The sequence below is a fragment of the Suillus subalutaceus genome (genome assembly GCF_016647625.1).
Source record: "Suillus subalutaceus strain FC151 chromosome Unknown DFJ58scaffold_34, whole genome shotgun sequence".
Classification (NCBI taxonomy): domain Eukaryota; kingdom Fungi; phylum Basidiomycota; class Agaricomycetes; order Boletales; family Suillaceae; genus Suillus; species Suillus subalutaceus.
In genome coordinates, this window is record NW_024540283.1 from 86,074 (window position 1) to 104,301 (window position 18,228).

At 46.3% G+C, this 18,228-nt stretch overlaps 6 protein-coding genes across 6 annotated transcripts; 4 read left to right on the forward strand and 2 right to left on the reverse strand.

Annotated features, from left to right (window-relative positions):
* Positions 1-282: 282 nt before the first annotated feature.
* DFJ58DRAFT_621328 (uncharacterized protein) lies at positions 283-671 on the reverse strand (the record flags this gene model as incomplete). Its single annotated transcript, XM_041381041.1, has 2 exons — positions 283-424; positions 553-671. Coding segments are annotated over 2 exons (261 nt in total), but the record flags the coding sequence as incomplete, so codon positions are not given.
* A 650-nt stretch (positions 672-1,321) lies between these two features.
* DFJ58DRAFT_840124 (uncharacterized protein) lies at positions 1,322-5,175 on the reverse strand (the record flags this gene model as incomplete). The annotated part of the gene is made up of 14 exons (XM_041392577.1): positions 1,322-1,357; positions 1,454-1,476; positions 1,705-1,732; positions 1,794-1,829; positions 2,115-2,141; positions 2,224-2,370; positions 2,424-2,491; positions 2,538-2,912; positions 2,959-3,262; positions 3,361-3,472; positions 3,520-3,694; positions 3,945-4,649; positions 4,805-5,024; positions 5,062-5,175. The coding sequence occupies 14 exons, from the start codon at positions 5,173-5,175 to the stop codon at positions 1,322-1,324; spliced, it is 2,370 nt and encodes a 789-aa protein (XP_041245453.1).
* A 1,664-nt stretch (positions 5,176-6,839) lies between these two features.
* DFJ58DRAFT_840125 (uncharacterized protein) lies at positions 6,840-7,411 on the forward strand (the record flags this gene model as incomplete). Its single annotated transcript, XM_041392578.1, has 3 exons — positions 6,840-6,891; positions 6,942-7,110; positions 7,135-7,411. The coding sequence occupies 3 exons, from the start codon at positions 6,840-6,842 to the stop codon at positions 7,409-7,411; spliced, it is 498 nt and encodes a 165-aa protein (XP_041245454.1).
* A 1,191-nt stretch (positions 7,412-8,602) lies between these two features.
* On the forward strand, positions 8,603-10,110 carry DFJ58DRAFT_726266 (uncharacterized protein; the record flags this gene model as incomplete). Its single annotated transcript, XM_041385344.1, has 2 exons — positions 8,603-8,984; positions 9,035-10,110. The coding sequence occupies 2 exons, from the start codon at positions 8,603-8,605 to the stop codon at positions 10,108-10,110; spliced, it is 1,458 nt and encodes a 485-aa protein (XP_041245455.1).
* A 694-nt stretch (positions 10,111-10,804) lies between these two features.
* Positions 10,805-13,306, forward strand: DFJ58DRAFT_715694 (uncharacterized protein; the record flags this gene model as incomplete). The annotated part of the gene is made up of 7 exons (XM_041384149.1): positions 10,805-10,913; positions 10,962-11,168; positions 11,285-11,456; positions 11,503-12,208; positions 12,255-12,468; positions 12,518-12,889; positions 12,942-13,306. 7 exons carry the CDS (start codon positions 10,805-10,807, stop codon positions 13,304-13,306), a joined length of 2,145 nt encoding a protein of 714 aa, XP_041245456.1.
* Positions 13,307-14,169: 863 nt separating this feature from the next.
* On the forward strand, positions 14,170-14,457 carry DFJ58DRAFT_626977 (uncharacterized protein; the record flags this gene model as incomplete). Its single annotated transcript, XM_041381128.1, has 1 exon — positions 14,170-14,457. A coding segment is annotated over one exon (288 nt), but the record flags the coding sequence as incomplete, so codon positions are not given.
* Between the last annotated feature and the right edge of the window lie 3,771 nt (positions 14,458-18,228).

The window sequence follows — 18,228 nt, forward strand, 5'->3', positions numbered from 1 at the left end:
CAGGGGTCATTTCTCATGAAAAATTACCCACACATTCAGACACTTAGAGTATAATGTAAGCTGGATAAGGTCCTTGACCTATGAAATTCAAAGCAGCTGGAGGAGGGGGGTTATCTTTGGAGATGAGGGAAGAATGTAAGTCGGATAATGTCTTGACCTATGAAATTCAAAGCAGCTGGAGGAGGCGGGAAGAAATTTGTGGTAGCAGGGGGGGTTGTCTTCAAAGATGAGTGAAGAGTGTAAGTCGGGTAAGGTCCTATTTGTGGTAGATGGGGGGGTTGTCTTTGAAGATGAGGGAAGAATGTAAGTTGGGTAAGGTTCTTGACCTATGAAATTCAAAGCGGCTGGAGGAGGCGGAAAGAAATTTGTGGTAGGAGGGGGGTTGTCTTGAAAGATGAGGGAAGAATGTAAGTCAGGCAAGGTCCTATTTGTGGTAGACGGAGGGGTTGTCTTTGAAGATAAGGGAAGAATGTAAGTCAGGTAAGGTCCTTGACCTAGAAATCCTTCTTGACTCTGCCCTCACTCCAGATACTGACATATTTTACACTCTACCTAGTTAATTTGCACAATTGGAACATGCCCTGCACCATAATACTCCAGGTTTTATTGGAGTAAGTGTCATCACATATTACTTTGGATGCAAGCATGAAAGCGGAAACAAAAAGACAGTGACTGGTCAATGCGGGATAGCCCACCGCTGGTTTATAAGGTGACTGGGCCAGCCCAGCACTCTCCTACGCATGATGTGGGCTAGCCCACCGCTGGTTTATAAGATGACTGGGCTAGCCCGGCACTCTCCTACACATGACATGGGCTAGCCCACTGCTGGTTTATATAGTGACTGGGCTGGCCCAGTCCAAATGTTATTACTTGTTTGTCACTATTTTTCCACATTCTATAAAAGTTCTGTACAGTTTTTCTTCTCTCTTTCTTCTACATTCTATTTTGCAACATCCACATCCAGTATTAGGCCTTCAATTGTTCTCTCTCCTTTCTTTACTATTTCACTAGGTTGCTCATCTGGGTCAGTACTTACTCCTAAGCCTCTCTACTTTAACTAACTCATTTTTTATTGTAATATTCCCAGTGGTGACTTGCTCTTGCAAATCTGACACTAGTTTAGCAGCACATTCCATGGTTCACCAATGATCTCTCAATTTCCTGACCTATGATTTCATCAATCGCTGGTTCTTAATTGTCCTCATCCTCCTTATCATCATGGTCATTCTCTATGGAAGCTACATTCTTTATCTTCAATGCACAACTACCAATAGGTTAAATGCCCTTGGGCTTCAACCCATCACCACTCCTCTTCCATGGACTAGATCACCAAGCCCTCCTGTTCTTGTCGCTTAACCTCATACAATATCCAAGTGCAGGACTTTTATGTTAGTACTCCACTATCCCTTCTTACCCAACTGCCTGATAGGTGTGATATGGGTTAGCTTCTTACTTGTTCAATATTCAAGGGACAGTCTATTATACACAGTGGGATAGCCCATCACTAATTTCATATGCAGGGTCAGCCCAATACAAGCCCTTATACACAGTGGGGTAGCCCATTGGTATTCATACATAGTACAGGTCAGCCCAATACGAGCCCTGGGCTGGCCCACCGCATATTATGTACATAGACACTGGGCTGACCCACTGCATATATATATATCTTTAACATACCACCAGGGATAGCCCATCACTACTTACATACATATGGGTCAGCCCAATACAAGCCCTGGGATGGCCCACTGCATATATATATAGCTTCAACATACCACCAGGGATAGCCCACTTACCATCAATTGATCCTTGGGATGACCCAGCAACCCAATCTATATATAAGTGAGATAGTTCATTATTCTTAATTTATTAAGTGGGATAGCCATAATGACCTAAATTTACACATATGAAAACTCCCCAATGCTGACATTATCTTTCGAGTGCCCATTGTGCACCACAGTTTGGGACCACAAAACACATAGTCATTCAAGTTATCATACACAAGTACATACACAATAGTTCGAGTGATATGAAACATTAGTCATGGTAAATGAAATCACGATCATATGAATCATACCCAGGAGCCGGAGTGTTCCTGCCATAATCAGATCTCTCACGTGGCCTTGCAACCACTCTCGAAGGGCCTGCAGCCAAAAAATCATGGCGATGATGATGGGCAACATTATGCCCATAGGAATGAAGATGATGCAGAGACACCTGCTGTACCTCATCATCCCAGTGCTGACGTGGTTTGTAGTCAGGTGTAGGTGCACGAGGGCGAGGGCGAGGTTGAAGTTGAAGTTGAGGATGAGCAGGGACAAAGTGCAGAGGTGGCAATTCAACATGTGGTGCACCATCACAATGACGTACAACCTGAAAATTGAATTGAATGAGATAATGATAGAAGATATTAGTCTTCAGCTCACCTTTGACTTCTTCCTGATACGAGAGTCTGATGCATCAAAGCTATCAGCCTCAGATTCAAGTTGTTGATCTGCTGAATGCTCGATTAGAAGAGAATCTGCAAGTAATTAATGGACTTGCCAAAATCCTCTGCATGTGGTCGCTTGCAAGACTTCTGCAGCTGAAACCCCGATGGGCAGCGTTCTGGATGGGGCAGACCATCATCAGTGTAGTGGTCCTCATGAACAATAGAATATTCACAAGCAGTGGAGGTCTGTTGTTGAGACCGGCAATCCCGAGTAGTATCTCCAAGCTGCCTCCCTCCCGAAGGAGCGCCAACATTTGAACCACATATTGATGTTGCTTCCTTGTACTTTGAAGCAACCCTCTGGGGATGCACTGCTTGAATTTTTCGGAGTCTGCAAGTTTCCGGAGAATGATGTGGGAAGTGCTGGTGACCAAAGGAATGTCAAACATTTTAGCATCGTCCTTTTCACATTGCTCGATGTGATCTGCAGCAACAACATTAGACATGAAAATGAACAGGGCAATAAGTACCTTTCGGCCAAGAAACAATATCAATCTCGGACACAGCGACATCCAACTCGTCAATGATATCATCAAGAGTTTTATTGCTGCGTCCTTGCTTGCGCTGAAGTTTGAGTAAGTTCTCAGCTTCTGTCTTCAGTTTGGCGTCATAATATTGTGAAGCCCTGCGCTTGATGTAAGGTACAACGAGTAACTTCAGGTATTGTGTGCTGAGGGTGTGGTAATTGAAGTCTGGGCCAACCAGGGGAACTTCGTCAGGCCAGAGTTCGAATTGGAACTTGTTCTGGTATGCAACGTCAAGTAGCTTCTGCCACTGGACGGACTTTGTTTATAGCTGAATTGTTCTGGTGAATAGACTTGAAATCGAGTCATGGACGGGGATAAGTTGAGCTTACCTAGTTTCTCAAGCACCATGACCGACCAGATACGTCGGTAACAGTCCTGCGGGGCTTCACCAGGCTTCGAAAATAAAATATCATAAGCTCCTCCAAACTGCGGCATTGCGAGCTGGTAGTTTTTTGCCCTGGACACATTGTAAGATTAAACTCAGAGTAGTTTCAAGCTACGTACTTCGCTGCAGTAATAATCCAATCTAATGCAAGTTGGGCGTCCACTTGGCGTTCATTGGTGAGATCCATGAACGTGGATGAGCCTGCGACAAAACCCGAGGCCTGTCGGGCTGCCTCATCAGGAGTCGAATCAAAGACACAGCCAATGACCTCAATGCCTTCTAGGTGAGAATAAGCTGCAAACTATGCAACAGTAAGCCATAATACAAACAAGTACTGTCAAAATAATTACACGCTTAGCGAGTGCGTCCCTTGTAGACATAATGATACTGGCACGTGATCGATTGTTATTAGCACCGCCCAAGTGACAATCATAGTGCATTTGTATGTCATCCCACAGAGGGTCACTGTCTCTTTCTCCAATCAACAAGTTCTACCAGAGGATATTGGTTATTATGGGCACCACAACATGAAATAAAAACTCACCTTCATCCGTTTCTCGAGGATATTTTCCTTTGTACCATCCTTGGTGCATGTTCCATGGGGTCTCGGCCCTGGAGTGTTTCACAGACAACCCAGCCTCGATGAGTATTGTACATGCAGATTTTCCATATTTGTGCCAAATTATCTTGGCAGCGTGAAGCGTCTTGCGCCCGAGCTCCTGCGCGTTGCCTATGCCTTCCTGGCACAGCCGCCCAGGTCTAGAAGTGACGGGAAGGTCGTCATTGTCATCATCAGTCTCCATTGCCATGGAGCTTTTCGGCAGAGCACTGGAGACAGCACTCTTCTCGACCAACTTCGTCATCACATGCCTGGCAGCCTGGAGTACCTGGGTGGTCAAGGAAGTCTCTGTTACTGTTGATTTTGGGGGGAGAGCTTTTGGAGGCGTGCGCTTCTTGGGCAACTTCGCCTTTGATGGAGGCGCAGGTAAGTTGTTGTTGTTGTTGTTGTTGTTGTTGTTGTTGTTGTTGTTGTTGTTGTTGTTGTTGTTGTTGTTGTTGTTGTTGTTGTTGTTGTTGTTGTTGTTGTTGTTGTTGTTGTTGTTGTTGTCATCGTCGTTGTCTTCTTCTTCTTTTTCTTTGTCGGCTTCTTGATCTTCTTTGTATTCATCATCATCTTCGTCAGACTCCTCTTCCAAAGAGGAAGGATCATGCTGAACAAGCATTGCACGGTGTTCAGCCCGACTCCTTGCTTGTCGATTTCGGTACAGCTAGTTGTTCTCCGAGGAAGGGGTGCCATCGAAGGAAGAGCCTTCATCCTCTGGAGTATCAGAGGGGGGTAAGGATTCTAGGAGATGAAAAAAGGACTATTAGTGAAAAGAATTGATGGGAGACGGTGGTACCTACCATGAATTTTGGTATCATCTACAGGATTGCCCTTGTCAGACTCAGCGTCAGTGCGGAGCTCTGTGGTAGCAACGGAGGATTTCGCGCACTGGGCAAGGATGGCACTGTAGTCATCGAAGTTCAGGAACGAGTTCCCCCTCAGCAAGGGGGTAGGTTTGATTTTTTTTGGCGGGTGGTTGTGTCTTAGTCTGATGCTTTCAAAGACGACAAATATCAATGTCTTGTGATAAATAAAATAAAAATAAAAATAAATGTACCATGTGTTGGTTGATAGGCACACCACTGCGGGTACGCATCACGAAGTCGACGACTGGAGTTTCCATCCGCAGGTTAGCGCCCTTTTTGGTGGAAGAAGTTTTTTTGGGAGGCATGGCAGAGGGAGCTTGAAGAACATGAAGTCCTTTTCAGCGGCCAAGAAGACACGAAGTCTCACAAACAGCGAATGCAAGTAAAAACTGATGTAGGAGTAAGTTAGAACAGTATACAAGCGTGATGGAGAATTCTAACCTATCTGACTTTTCAAGCAAATTCTCAAGACGAGAAGGAAAATACTGTAGTGAGAATGATGTTGAGTGACAGAGAGTTGATGGTGAGAAATTTGAGCATACCTGGTTTTTAAAGGTAGGAACAGGGCGCCTATGGTGTACTATAATATCGTCAGCTGGACGACGAACAAACTTCGCCAGAAGAGTCCAATACTCTAATGGTGTGGCTTCCCAGATGGCAGATATATGACACACAGATCGCATTTGGAACGGGTGAGGCCATCCATGGACACAGCTGTGGGTGGACACTAATTAATGAAGAATTAACAGAAACCGCAGGTTGGACTAACCTGATAGGGCCGGATCGTCAGTAGGGACCGCAATGACAAGTGTCACCAATATAGGAGAGCCTGAGCGTAGATGGATGGCGCATCATTAAATGTGAGTCTCCAAGGAAATCTCTTTGAGCGCGTGGGGCCGCCTACCAAGCTATCGGCTTGAAGTGAAGGCTTAACAGCATCGCAAGCGGAAAGTCCTGTCAATCACATTTTAATAGTCTGAGGAGCAACATGCAAGACGGGATGATGTGCACTGACAGGTTTGTACCCAGCTGGATTGCTTGATATCTATTATCAGACACCATGGTCGACAAATGATAACACTCTCACCTAATATGGCTGATATTCAATGACCCTGTGAGGAATGGGCATGAGCATTGCAGACTGCATCTAATTCAAGAGTGATAATGGGCGCTGATGATTAGATGTGAGCTAGACAATTAAGAATGGTTCTACACACCTGTATGTAGACCATGTCTGATCCTTCGCCTTCAACAGACACCGATCAACGGTTGTGCCAGGAAATACCGGAACACAAGTTGAGCGCAAGAAGATGAAAAGCAAACTATGACTTAGCTACCAGACAGTGTCGACAATAGCACCCAATGACATCTGCTATCACAAAGGCAGGAGCTCCAAGAGACTGATGGGAGTGTCGAAGCAAATGGAGATGGTAAGCTGGACATCGGAGGACAGTGGCAGATTGAGTAGTAGTAACAGTGCTGACACAAAGTCACTTCCAATAGTGTGAGCTACCGCGAAGGCAGCTTCAGAGGAGTTGAGGTGCAGAGTAGTGCTGGAATAGAGAGGAGGAAGGTCACTGGCATAGTTGGCTGAGGTTTTCGAATGTTTGTTCTAACACTTCTCACTTCACAAGTCTCACAAGTTGGTCACAAACCCATTTGGGTTATCCCAGGGCGTAATCCGAACACTTTGCGCCTTTACTTACCTTTTACCCTTTACCTTTTCTTGTTCTCTTTCCAACTCTTCCATCTCCTCCCATCTCATCATTGCTGCTGACTATTCTGCCTTCGTGTTACTGTGCAATAGCACTCGCTACTCTAACTTCAGTTACAGTATTACTCTTCAACACATTCACTGGCAGATTCCTTCAAGTCTTAGCTTGCACTTACTGTGCCTTTGTTGGTTCATCGCTCGATCACTCACTCTCATCAGATAGTCACCTTTCTGTTATTTGCAGTTCCTCTGACAATGCCTCTGACAATACCTCGTGAATTTAAACCATTCTTATGCGATGGTGACAGTAAGTGCCCTTAGTGATTGTCCTGTGATCCTCCTCTAATTTTGATATAGATGCTATTACAGCTACAGACACACGCTCTCTTGCCTATGATGGTCAACTCGTTTTCACTTTGCCTAACATGACTTTCATTCCCCAACTATACGACAATCCCTCCAATATCATGCAAGCAAGGGCGGATGGGAAGTTTTGGGTGATGGATCCTTTCCAGTGGCCTCAAATGTAAGCAGACACTTACACCTGGAGTTTTACCATTCCGCGATGTGAATTCCATGAGCCCGGCACTGACCTGTGGTATGCTTGGTGGTTGCCAGCTTTTTCTGATGATTTTGAGCCATTATCTCCTGGTCATGTCTTTGGCAAGCTGAAGTCCACCCACCGTGATCACCTATTTCGACTCTACGAACAGGCTAACAAGCGTGTCGGTTCCTACAAGCTATTCCAAGAAAACAAGCAAGACACAGTTGTTGGATGGGTCACTGGGTTGCGCTCTGTTTTTGAGCACTTTAAAGAGACGCGGTGAGGGCGAGGAATGATAGCTGCGTGCTAGGGGGAAGAGTGGGAAGTGGGCTCTCAAGTGCTCCTCTGGATACGAGTGGAAAATCGTCCCAAGGGGATTGCGACTGAGAAAGATTCCTCTATAGAAAGGTGAGGGGGATCTTTAACCAGCAGTTCGGCCTCTAAGCCTGGAGGGGACACTAAGGCAAGTAATATACCCAAAAGCGAAGAGCGCTAGCTAAAAGCGCCTAAATGCGCTGATAAGGCGGAAAGTGCGGAAAAGCGCGCTTCAATACCAAGGCGCTCTTCGTGCGATCACAGCGGAGTGCTTCGAGTAGAGGCGACAATCAAAATGGGAGAATCAGGGCTTTGATAGATGTAGAAATAGACACTTAAAGGTGTCAAAGCGCCAATTAGATGGAAACAAGTGTCTTCTGCTAGAAACTTCAACTATCCACTTTCTGATGGTAGTCGAGCGGGGGTGAGTCCCAGAAAAATGAACATGCTGACGTGTAAGTATGCTAAGCAAGTTCCCAGGCCTCGGAACCGAGTAGGGAGCACTAAGGTAGGTGATGAGGTAAGTCAGGGTCCATAATGTAACATAGTGATAAGTACAAGTGCCTGTGTGATGCCATATGAGTTCTAGTGAAAAGAGCACGCACCAATGGACCTTGGAGGACTAGGACAGGACATGCGGAGGACGGGCGACGGATCCTAGGGAAGTGCGATGAAGTCTGATGTAACGCGCTCAAACGCGCTGGTACGCGCCAAGGCGCATATGTGCGTAACTGGGAAGGTGCGAGCAGGCAGTAGCGAGGGTTCGTCAATGCGAGGATGAGAGAAGGCGAGGCGCAACAGCGAAAAACGCGACAGCGTGAAATGCGACAAAGGCGAAACGCGACAGAGGCGAAACGCGACAGAGGCGAAACGCGACAAAACGCGAAACGCGACAGAGGCGAAACACGACAGAACACGACGAAATGCGAAACACGACGAAATGCGAATAAGACGAAACGCGACTAAGACGAAACGCGACACAGCGCGTTATTACGGATGCGCGACTGCAGGAATGTGGATACTCGATATGCGAAAGTGTGTATGGGTAGAAACGCGCTAGCGCGAAAGCGCGTTTGTCGCGTTCGGAGCGCGTTTCGGATTTAGAAGGCGCGTTGCATGGATATCGAGGGCGTCGTGAAAAAGCGTGAATTTGGCCCATATGAGCCTGGAGAAATGCGAGTCTCTACAGCGGGCATGGCGAGATATTGTGATGATCTTGGCCAAGTTTCAGAGGCGATTCCTGGAGATATGGAGCATGATGTATTACCTTGAGATATTTGAGCTGCGGTTGAAATTTGAGGACAGAGTGCATGGGGTCAACAAGACTTGGATGGGGTGCTTCACCACAGACTCCACTATCGCATTGAGGCTCCACAAGGCTGGTGTACCTGTGTGGTTGATACAAGATGTCAGGCTCGTCAATGATAATATTAACATCCACCAAGTTGTTCCCTTCACTCTTGCTGACCTTGTGTTTGGGATGTACCTCCATCCCATTAAGAACTTTGCTCAACCTTTCGATATCCGGCACAAGGGTCCAAGTGATCATCAACGCCAGGCTGCGGTTCATCAACTGTACCTTACTTTGAAGAGATCTCCATAGATCACACCAAAGTCAATCACTTTGCAGCTTCCAGAGAGCCATCATTGGGTAAAGCACCCACCAGGACCATGAAAACTAATTTTGGTTTGCCATTCTTATCTAATGACTATCTAGATGAACCAACTGCTCTGCGCCAGAACCAGTCTCAAGTTGGACGTGACAAATGGTGCGACGTGGCTCACCTGTTTATGCCCGACATCAACACCTTCTTCGCATCAGCTATGAGTCACGCGGAGAAAGATTTGAGTCATGTCAAGCCAACCCGCGCAATAATGGATGAGGGATACAGGCTCCCTGATCCTGGATTATTTGTCAATGTCCTTTCATCACAGTCTCTCAAAAAATACTTCACTAACTGGTTGGCATGCCGTGAGTCGTGGCTGAAGCATGTTTATATGTTGCCTCCATCTCCACTCCCTTGGTCCCAAAGCTGGCATGATCTATTGATCATGCAGCCAACACCACAGCCCTCGTCGTCAAGTGGTCAGATGCCATCAGGCAAGACTGGCAAGTCCAAAGCCAAACTCAACGTATTCTTTGGAGATGCACTATCACTTTTATGCCAGTTTTGGACTGGATCCCACAGATGTTGCAATGGAGGGGTCAGAAAATCGAAGCAGCAATGCTTGAGAATCCGCCGCATCATCTTGTTCAACAGATCATATTGCAAGCAAAGCTTCCGATACGACCTTCTGGAACTTGATGAACATCTTGCCGGTCATATGTGGCTGGATCAGGAGGCGAAGAAGCATCGCATGGAGTTGCTCCGTGGAATTTTTCCTCAGCATGCCCTCACCATGTGGGACAAGGATTTTTCGACTCGGAATGATGGACTTAATGCTGAGTCTTTCCACGATGCTCTTCCATATTTCGAGAATTTTTGTCAAGTGTTGATCACATGGGACGGTGCTCCTCAAGATCTCAAACAGCCTTTCACCAAGTCGATGCCTGAGGGAGAGAAGTGGCAATGCATAAAGCAATGTGCCCTGTTTTATGTACAATCATTTTACAACAACACAGGTCACCCCCCCATGGTCCCTCATATACTTTACACGGATCCATAGACGATTTACACTCACTTCTGTTCCCTTCTGTATTTGTTCATTGATGTGAGTTGCTATGTAGCATGGTTCTGTCATGCACAATTTCTGTTAGCGAATTCTATTGACTTGTTGCTCCGGTGCTATTCACTGTTTGTTGATCACTGGCGTCCATGACCATTATCCTCCTCCCAGTTTAGTATCTACTCATTCTTGCTACATAGGTCATACGAACTGGGACTTTGTGTTCCTCTGTGCTTGTTGACTGACTTCGAGTCAGTGACAATATTCTTGCAGGCTTGGTGCCTACCAGAAACATCTACCATGGATGGAGGACCACATCCACGGAATATTGCCTCAACGTCTACTCCTGCAACTCCTGTCCATCGTCATTCGCAGCAAATATTAGTTACCCCATCCATGGTCAAGAAGTGCCGGACACCACGAGGAAGCAACACATTTCATCTTCCAGGTCCTCCTCCAGTTCTAGTACTTCCGGGTAGGCGGTATTTCACCCAACAAATCACTTCCAATATCAATCCTTGGCATGATGTCCCACCCTCTGATCTGATTGACCAGGACAGGCCTTCGTTTTATGATGATGTCCACTTCTTCTCTGATCCCTCCGCTCCAACGGGCGACAGAAAAAATTCAATCAGTGGCAATGCTGGTCAAACAAAGTGATTCCTTCACTAATCGGTCCATACCTCATATATCAATGCAAATCCTCTTCGCTCCATCATCAGCCTGTATTTCAAATGATCATGTCGAGTGTACGGCTTCATGCCATAGGAAGACTTTAGAAGTGACTTGTGTTTTCTTCAATTGTATGAACTCATCATATTGTTCTGTGGCTCAAATTGACTGTAGTCCAGATCTAGAGGTTTTCAACATTGACTGCTGCCCCTGCGCACCCGCACCCCTTCAACTTCTTAAGTTGGGGCTATTTGCCTGTGCACCCATAGCTCCATCTCTTTCTGTTGACCTACGTGTACTAGAGCTCGTTAGGACTCTTTTTGTGCAGATCACCCCCAATACAACAGCCTGGTGTGAAGCATTGGAAGTTTTTCTAACAGCTCGGGGTTATAAACTTTCAACCAAGGTCTGCCTACATGATTCTTTTTGAAGTAAGCTAACTCTGGCATCTTCAGGACAATCTTCGCCACCCGCTTCAGTAACGTGTATCATTGGTACTCAGTCCTTGTGACGAATGCTGAAGACCACGTATACAGCCTCATTTCACAACATCTTCCTTCGCGTTCTTTGGGGGACGAAGTCTTGCCCGCACAACCAAGCGATTATCTCCGTGCACGTTGTCCAGTTTGTTTTGGAATGCAGGATTGGCAAAAGGATCACGGTTCGCGTCTCAAGTATGTCGATCCTACCGTGTTTTCCCCTGTGCTGATGTTTTTGCAGGCTAGATTGCCATGTATGCATCGATGCATGCTTCACACAGAAACGGTCAGCCAATTCACGTGGGGCCGATGGCCTAGATCCGCCAAACCCAACACGATCAGTTTTCATTTCGGACGAAGAGGTCGCACGGATGGAAGCTCACGTACTTGCCTGTCGAGGCTCCCTACCTGGTCGTGGAACAAAACGCAAGAAGCCCGAAGGCAACGAAGACGGGTACGAAGATGGTATGCGCATCCCTGTATCGACATTGGATGCCTGCAGGGAATCTTTTCTTGCTGCCGACGAAAAACGAGAGAAAGCTAGCACCCGTTTCTTCGCCGATACGGGAATCATGGCCTTACTTTGTCGTCATGATTGTGTCTTATGGTTGGTCAATATGACATCAGCAGGTGAAAAACAATATTATGCGCTTGCACTTATTAAAAAGCTCTTCGAACATCTTCCGCCAACCATGACCGTCGGTATCTTGTATGATATTGCATGTCAGCTCAAGCGTAGTTGTCTTAAATACCAACTTCTCGAGCAAGGTATTCTCTCACGTATCGTCTTTTCTATATCCGTATTTCACGCGTACGGACATCAGTGGCCTTGTCAGCTTATTTATCACCCTCGCAAATGTGAAGGGTTTGGACTTTCTGACGGAGAGGGCTGTGAGCGCCTGTGGAGCGCTCTCAAGATGTTGATCCCCCCCTTGCGGGTCTCTGGGGTAAGTATCTTAATTCATATACCTTGACTGACTAACATTAAGATAGTACCACCAACGGCTTTTTGTGCTGAATGCGCAAGTTCGGCATCTTGACGGCAAAAATCTCGATACATTTGGCGAGTGGCTGAGTCGCAGATGGACTCGTTGCCAGACAAAGAAGAGCAGTGCAGAACATGCGCTTCGACAACTCTCTGTAGATGAAGCTAATATACGCCCGGAATGGAGGGCTCAGGTCGAGCACCAAACGAAACCATTATCCAGTGCGTGCTTTATTTTATATTTTCATATTTCCCTAACATTAATAGAAAGGGAGATCAAAAACCAACAATGACGAGCAAATATCGAAGATTTTGACCCTCGAGCGAACACTCAGTAACCTGGACAATTCCGTTCGTGCTCTTGAGATGCAGCTCTGTGCTGGCAACACTCTTAACAATGTTGACTTCAACCTTCGACTTGCAGACGAACGCACCCACCGGTCCAAAGTTGCTGATACTCTGCGACGATGGAAGGCATCCCTTGGCATCGGGCAACTTAACGATCTTCAACAACTCCGACGTAGTATATTCCTTCAAATTCGTCTTGATGCGCAAGCTGTCAAGGCACGCCTTCGTGAACGTCTGCGCCAGCGCAAATTTGAAATTGAGAGGTTTGAACGGTCGTACCGTCAGACAGTAAATGGTATGTAGCTCGTTTCAATATGTTGACATGTCCGTGATTATCTTTGATCTAGAGCACAAGCTTCATGTGCATGCAGAAGCTTCAATTCAACGGCGCAACCCTACCATACGAAAGCTCGTCACAACTTACAACAACCTCTGTGGTAAACTAATTGACTTAATTCGACGAGGCGAGGCTCCTGCCGGTGCGATAGTGCCTCATTCTATCTCTCCGACTGGTATCTTTCAGCTTGACGTAGATGATGACATCTGGCAAGATGTTGGACTTGACGGCAATGACATGGCCCCACCTGCCTGGCTAGCGGATGAAAATATGCGCGCAGCAATTAAGTTTCAACTTGAGGTAGACCGGTGCAATGAGGAAAGGGCTCGTATCATGCGAGAACAGTTGTGTTCTCCAGGAGTGGATGATGGCTGAGTGGGATGCCTTGCAGGAGGCTCGCACTCGTGCAGGTAAGTTTGTACAACATTCTACTGCCGTGACACTGATAGTATATTTAGAAGAAAATGAAGATCTCTGCTTTCATTTCGACCTCCGTGCTCGCTTGTTGAGTGGTCTTGTTGTGCATTGGCAATCTCGAGTTCGTCCTATCCCTTGTGCTTGGCCATTGCCTGACTCATGGGGCCCCACCCCGAATGACCTTGCTGAGGCTGCTAATATGTATTATCAACCAAGCTGTCTTGATGGCACAGCTGCTGTGTATGATTCTGAGAATGACTGGGAGTCTCATGAGGAGAGGGAGAATGATGAATTGATAGATGAATTGGAGGAAGCTGCATTGGCTGGAGCATATATAGATCTTGACTCGGATTCATATGATATATAGTCTTTTGTAGCAATATCCGAAACTCTTGAGTGATTGCTATTAGATAATATTTGGAAAGTGCAAATATATCATGGGCTATCCCATCTTAGAATTCAAAGATGGTGGGGCATCCCAGACATGGGCTATCTCATCATGGGAAGGAGAGTGCCGGGCCAGCCCAGTGACCATATAAACCAGCGGTGGGCTATCCCGCATCATGCGTAGGAGAGTGCCGGGCCAGTCCAGTGACCATATAAACCAGCGGTGGGCTATCCCACATCATGCGTAGAAGAGGGTGCCGGGCCGGCCCAGTCACCATATAAACCAGCGGTGGGCTAGCCCGCATCATGCATAGGAGAGTGCTGGGTCAGCCCAGTCACCATATCGGTGGGCTAGCCCGCATCATGCATAGGAGAGAGCCAGGTCAGCCCAGTCACCATATAAAACAGCGGTGGGCTATCCTGCATTGACCAGTCACTGCCTTTTTCTTTCCGCTTTTATGCTTACATCCACAGTAATATGTGATGACACTTACTCCAATAAAACCTGGAGTATTGTGGTGCAGAGTATGTTCCAATTGTGCAAATTAACCAGATGGAGTGTAAATATGTCAGTATCTGGAGTGAGGGCACAGTCAAGAAGGATTTCTAGGTCAAAGACAACCCCCCTGTCTACCACAAATTTATTCCCGCCTCCTCCAGCTGCTTTGAATTTTGTAGGTCAAGAACCTTACCCAACTTACATTCTTCCCTCATCTTCAAAGACAACCCCCCTGTCTACCACAAATTTCTTCCTGCCTCCTCCAGCTGCTTTGGATTTTGTAGGTCAAGAACCTTACCCAACTTACATTCTTCCACATCTTCAAAGACAAGCCGCCCCCCCCCCCCCCTCGCCACATATTTCTTTTCACTTCCTCCATTCGTAGGTCAAGGACCTTATGAAGACAAACATTATACTCTAAGTGTCTAAATGTGTGGGTAATTTTTCATGAGAAATGACCCCTGACACCCCCTGTGTATTCATATAATAAAGTATCTAGGATGACCCAGATGGGTCATGGGACAGATCAAATACATTGGCCCAGCAGGCCCAGGCTTCGTGGGGAAAGTGTTGAATTGGCCCGGGATATAACCTGCATTGGCTGGGAATACTGCCTAAGATCATGCCTCTTAGGTGAGATTGTAAGCCAGAATATATGTACCTAAGAGGTACTTTAACAGGGGTGACTGAAGTGTCTATCTTGCGATGCGCTATTCCTGCACTTTAGCGCTCTTTCGGGTCTTTCTATCTTAAGTTGTTCTTAGTAGCTATTCCCTCGGGTCGAACATTCTTGCATCTTTGTTGCAAGTATAGCAGCATAGGCAGAGCTTAGACATATACTGGCTAAGTACCTTTACAAGTGCCTAGTCAGGTTGTGTTTTTCACAATGGCTAGAGCGGACTGTGGCCAGTACACTTCAGTGCTGACACCAAACGCTAGATTGAAAGGTTGAAGTGGCAGTCCAGGTGAGTCATGGAACTTAAACTTGCCTTGACTTGGACTCAGACAACTTGGAATGGTTGGCACAGCACTTGCGCTTGTTCCGCCAAATTCAAGTTCTCCCAGGCCTTGCTCCCAGTACTGCCATGGCAGTACAAGTTGGAGCATATTATCTAGCTCGGACTCATCCATGTCAGTCATTGACAGTTGATGATAGAGTTGATTTGCATGATTTTGCCTGACATTGTGATCCTGCCATTGCCCAGAGGGCCATGGATCTGCCATCTTAACTTAATGATTGACATGATGAGGTGGGAGTACCAGGAGTAAGGACTTCAATCTATCATTATGTTAAAAGTAGCTGTACATACCTTTGTAAACCTGCCAGTGTAAGGTTGAAGGTCACGGTGATGAGAGTGGAAAAAAGAGGTCTGTGACTGTCAGTCTGGGGCTTATACTATGATAATCACCGCATGCCAATTGTGTAGTCACTGATCATGATTGTAGGCTAAAGCCGGCTCATGCTGGTAAAGACTGCCATACTGTGCCAGACCCAATTCAGGCTTACTAGAATTTTAGTCATTTCCTGCCTCGAGTTCAATTTCACTTACCTCAATTTCCTGCCCCATGATGTGCCATTGCGGTAGCTAGATATGAACAGTGCTTGAAATGGTTGCTTTGAAATTCATATCCACTTACCTAGAGATGTTTTGGGGATTGACTCAAAATGGACCAGAACAAAATATGAGGTTATTATTGAATGGTTCCTGGAATAACACCATGAACAAGCTCTGAAATGGATCAGCGCTTCGTAGTTTCATTCCCACAACACAGTATGTATCCCTGGTAACACTGTGGGCCAGTGCTTCATAGACTCAGTGCTCCATAGACTCAGTGCTCCATAGACTCGGAGCATATCTGTATTTTTTTTTTCGAAACTTTCATTTGAACATTTTGTAGTTTGGTAGTTTGGCCTTCCGAAGCTTGAAAGGATGTGCTTACCAAAGAAATGTAGTTGGAACTCGCAGGTGCAGGCGTCCACGCTACTTTTACGACCATGGAATGGGCACAACGTCGCAATTAGGTGCAATCATGGGGTCCTTTCATGATCTGCAGATGGGCTGACCATGGTTGTCAGCAATACATATGATGAGTACAAGAAGAACTCTGAGTTCTGAGGGTTGCGCTCTCATATCTACCCTTTTGGATATTGATGCGGTTTCAGTCTGAATCAGGAGTCCCCTAACATGACAAGCAGAGGGCACAATGCGGATAAGACGAGTCAGGTCCAAACGGTAAATTATTGTAGATATGTACCCCTGGCCCAACGAAGCTGATCATCAATCATCACCTCATTCAGCTTATGCTGAATGAGTCAGATGGTGATGATTTCGGAGACAACCATATCTAGATAGAAGGTGGATATGACTCGGCCCAGAGCTTGAGGAGACAATAATAGAGTAAAATAGATAAAACAAATAAATTGATGTTGTAACTAAAACTTGACTCGTCAGATGAGCAATTTGCGAAGGCAATGCGGGCCTGACAAAAAAGGAAATCGTGCCCTTTGACACAAGATATTGCCATCCGGGGTTCAAGCCAAAGCTCTGAGTGGCGATACATTTATGTAAGTTCGCCTCCCAGATATTGACTGGGCACTCGGAATTGGGAATCAAGGGTGGGCCATCATATCCACCAGTTGCAAACATGGACAGTCATGTTTGATGAGTATACGACTGCGCACACCCATTTGTGCCCACAATTGGACCGAGGATTGTCACTCTGTTCTCCACGTCCCACACCCTTGCAGTCTCATCTATGGATCCGCTAAGCACTCGTCGATCATCTCGACTCCAACTTGAACAAACAGATTATACCACCTCTGTATGTCCCATCCATTTTGCAATAACTTTGCCTGTGCTGATGTCCCAAAACCTCACTCTGCCTTCCTCACTTCTGCTAACCACTTTCTTCCTGTCCAGAGACAGTTCTATCGGCTGCGGCCGCATTTCGCTCTCCTGTCCCGCCAGTCCCCTCCTATCTGTTGCCCACTCTTCAAGATCCATACCTGCAGCGAGCCATCTCTTGAACAAGTCATCATTCATTGTTCGTCCAGCAAATGTATGACGCCCTCAAGCAAATTGGCGTGTCCTTCAAATTTCTGACAGGGCTTCACTGTTGATGCCTCCTGTGTCCCAATGATGAGTGAAGACATGATCCTCAGTTTCAGCTACCGAGTGCATCTCTGTCTCAGCTTTCATTCAACAAAGTCCAAGTCCATCATTTATTATATGTTTTGACGCCAAGAGACAATAGGTGTTCAGGTCAAATCGGAGTTGAGTACACTGGGGGTTTGAGCTGGTACATTTTGGATGTGACATCCTTGTGATTACTTCACAGCATGTGTTATAGGCTGTGCAGCTGAAGCGCCCAAGCCTCATGACTCTTCAAGTTATTCCATCAGTCATGATCTTGGTTCCTGTTCACGTCATGCACTCCCACATATCCTCCTTTTTCTTTGCAGTGCTTGAGTATATCTTCTTCAAATACTTCCATTGTGTAGACATCCATGGCTCTCGCAATTAGTATTCCTCCTGCTTCGGCTTGTACGAGACTGAGAGCACTCGAGCCCAAAATAACTGTGCATGTGTGGTCCATGATATCGACACTTCCAAAAAAGCTGTATGGATCGATGGTGCAAGCCTCTCGTGCCCATAATATTGAAAATCGGAGTAAGTGTCGTTGCATGGCTGCGTTCATGTCCGAGTTATCCTTCGCCGAAATGTGCCAGTGACTCAGACATTTAGGCTAGGTTCAAGCATATCATAATGATCATCGAGATCAATGTCATGCAGACTCGGAAAGACAGCAACCATGACTTGGACCATGTCACGGTGTATTGAACGATACAACTCAGGCTAGTACTGTTTTGTCATCTATCAGTGAAAGTGACTGATTGCATATGTCTCGAGACTCCAACTCGGATACCCCGGGCCCATCATCGATTTTGTCACGGTATATGTCGTTGTCACCATTGCTTGAGAAATTAGAATGT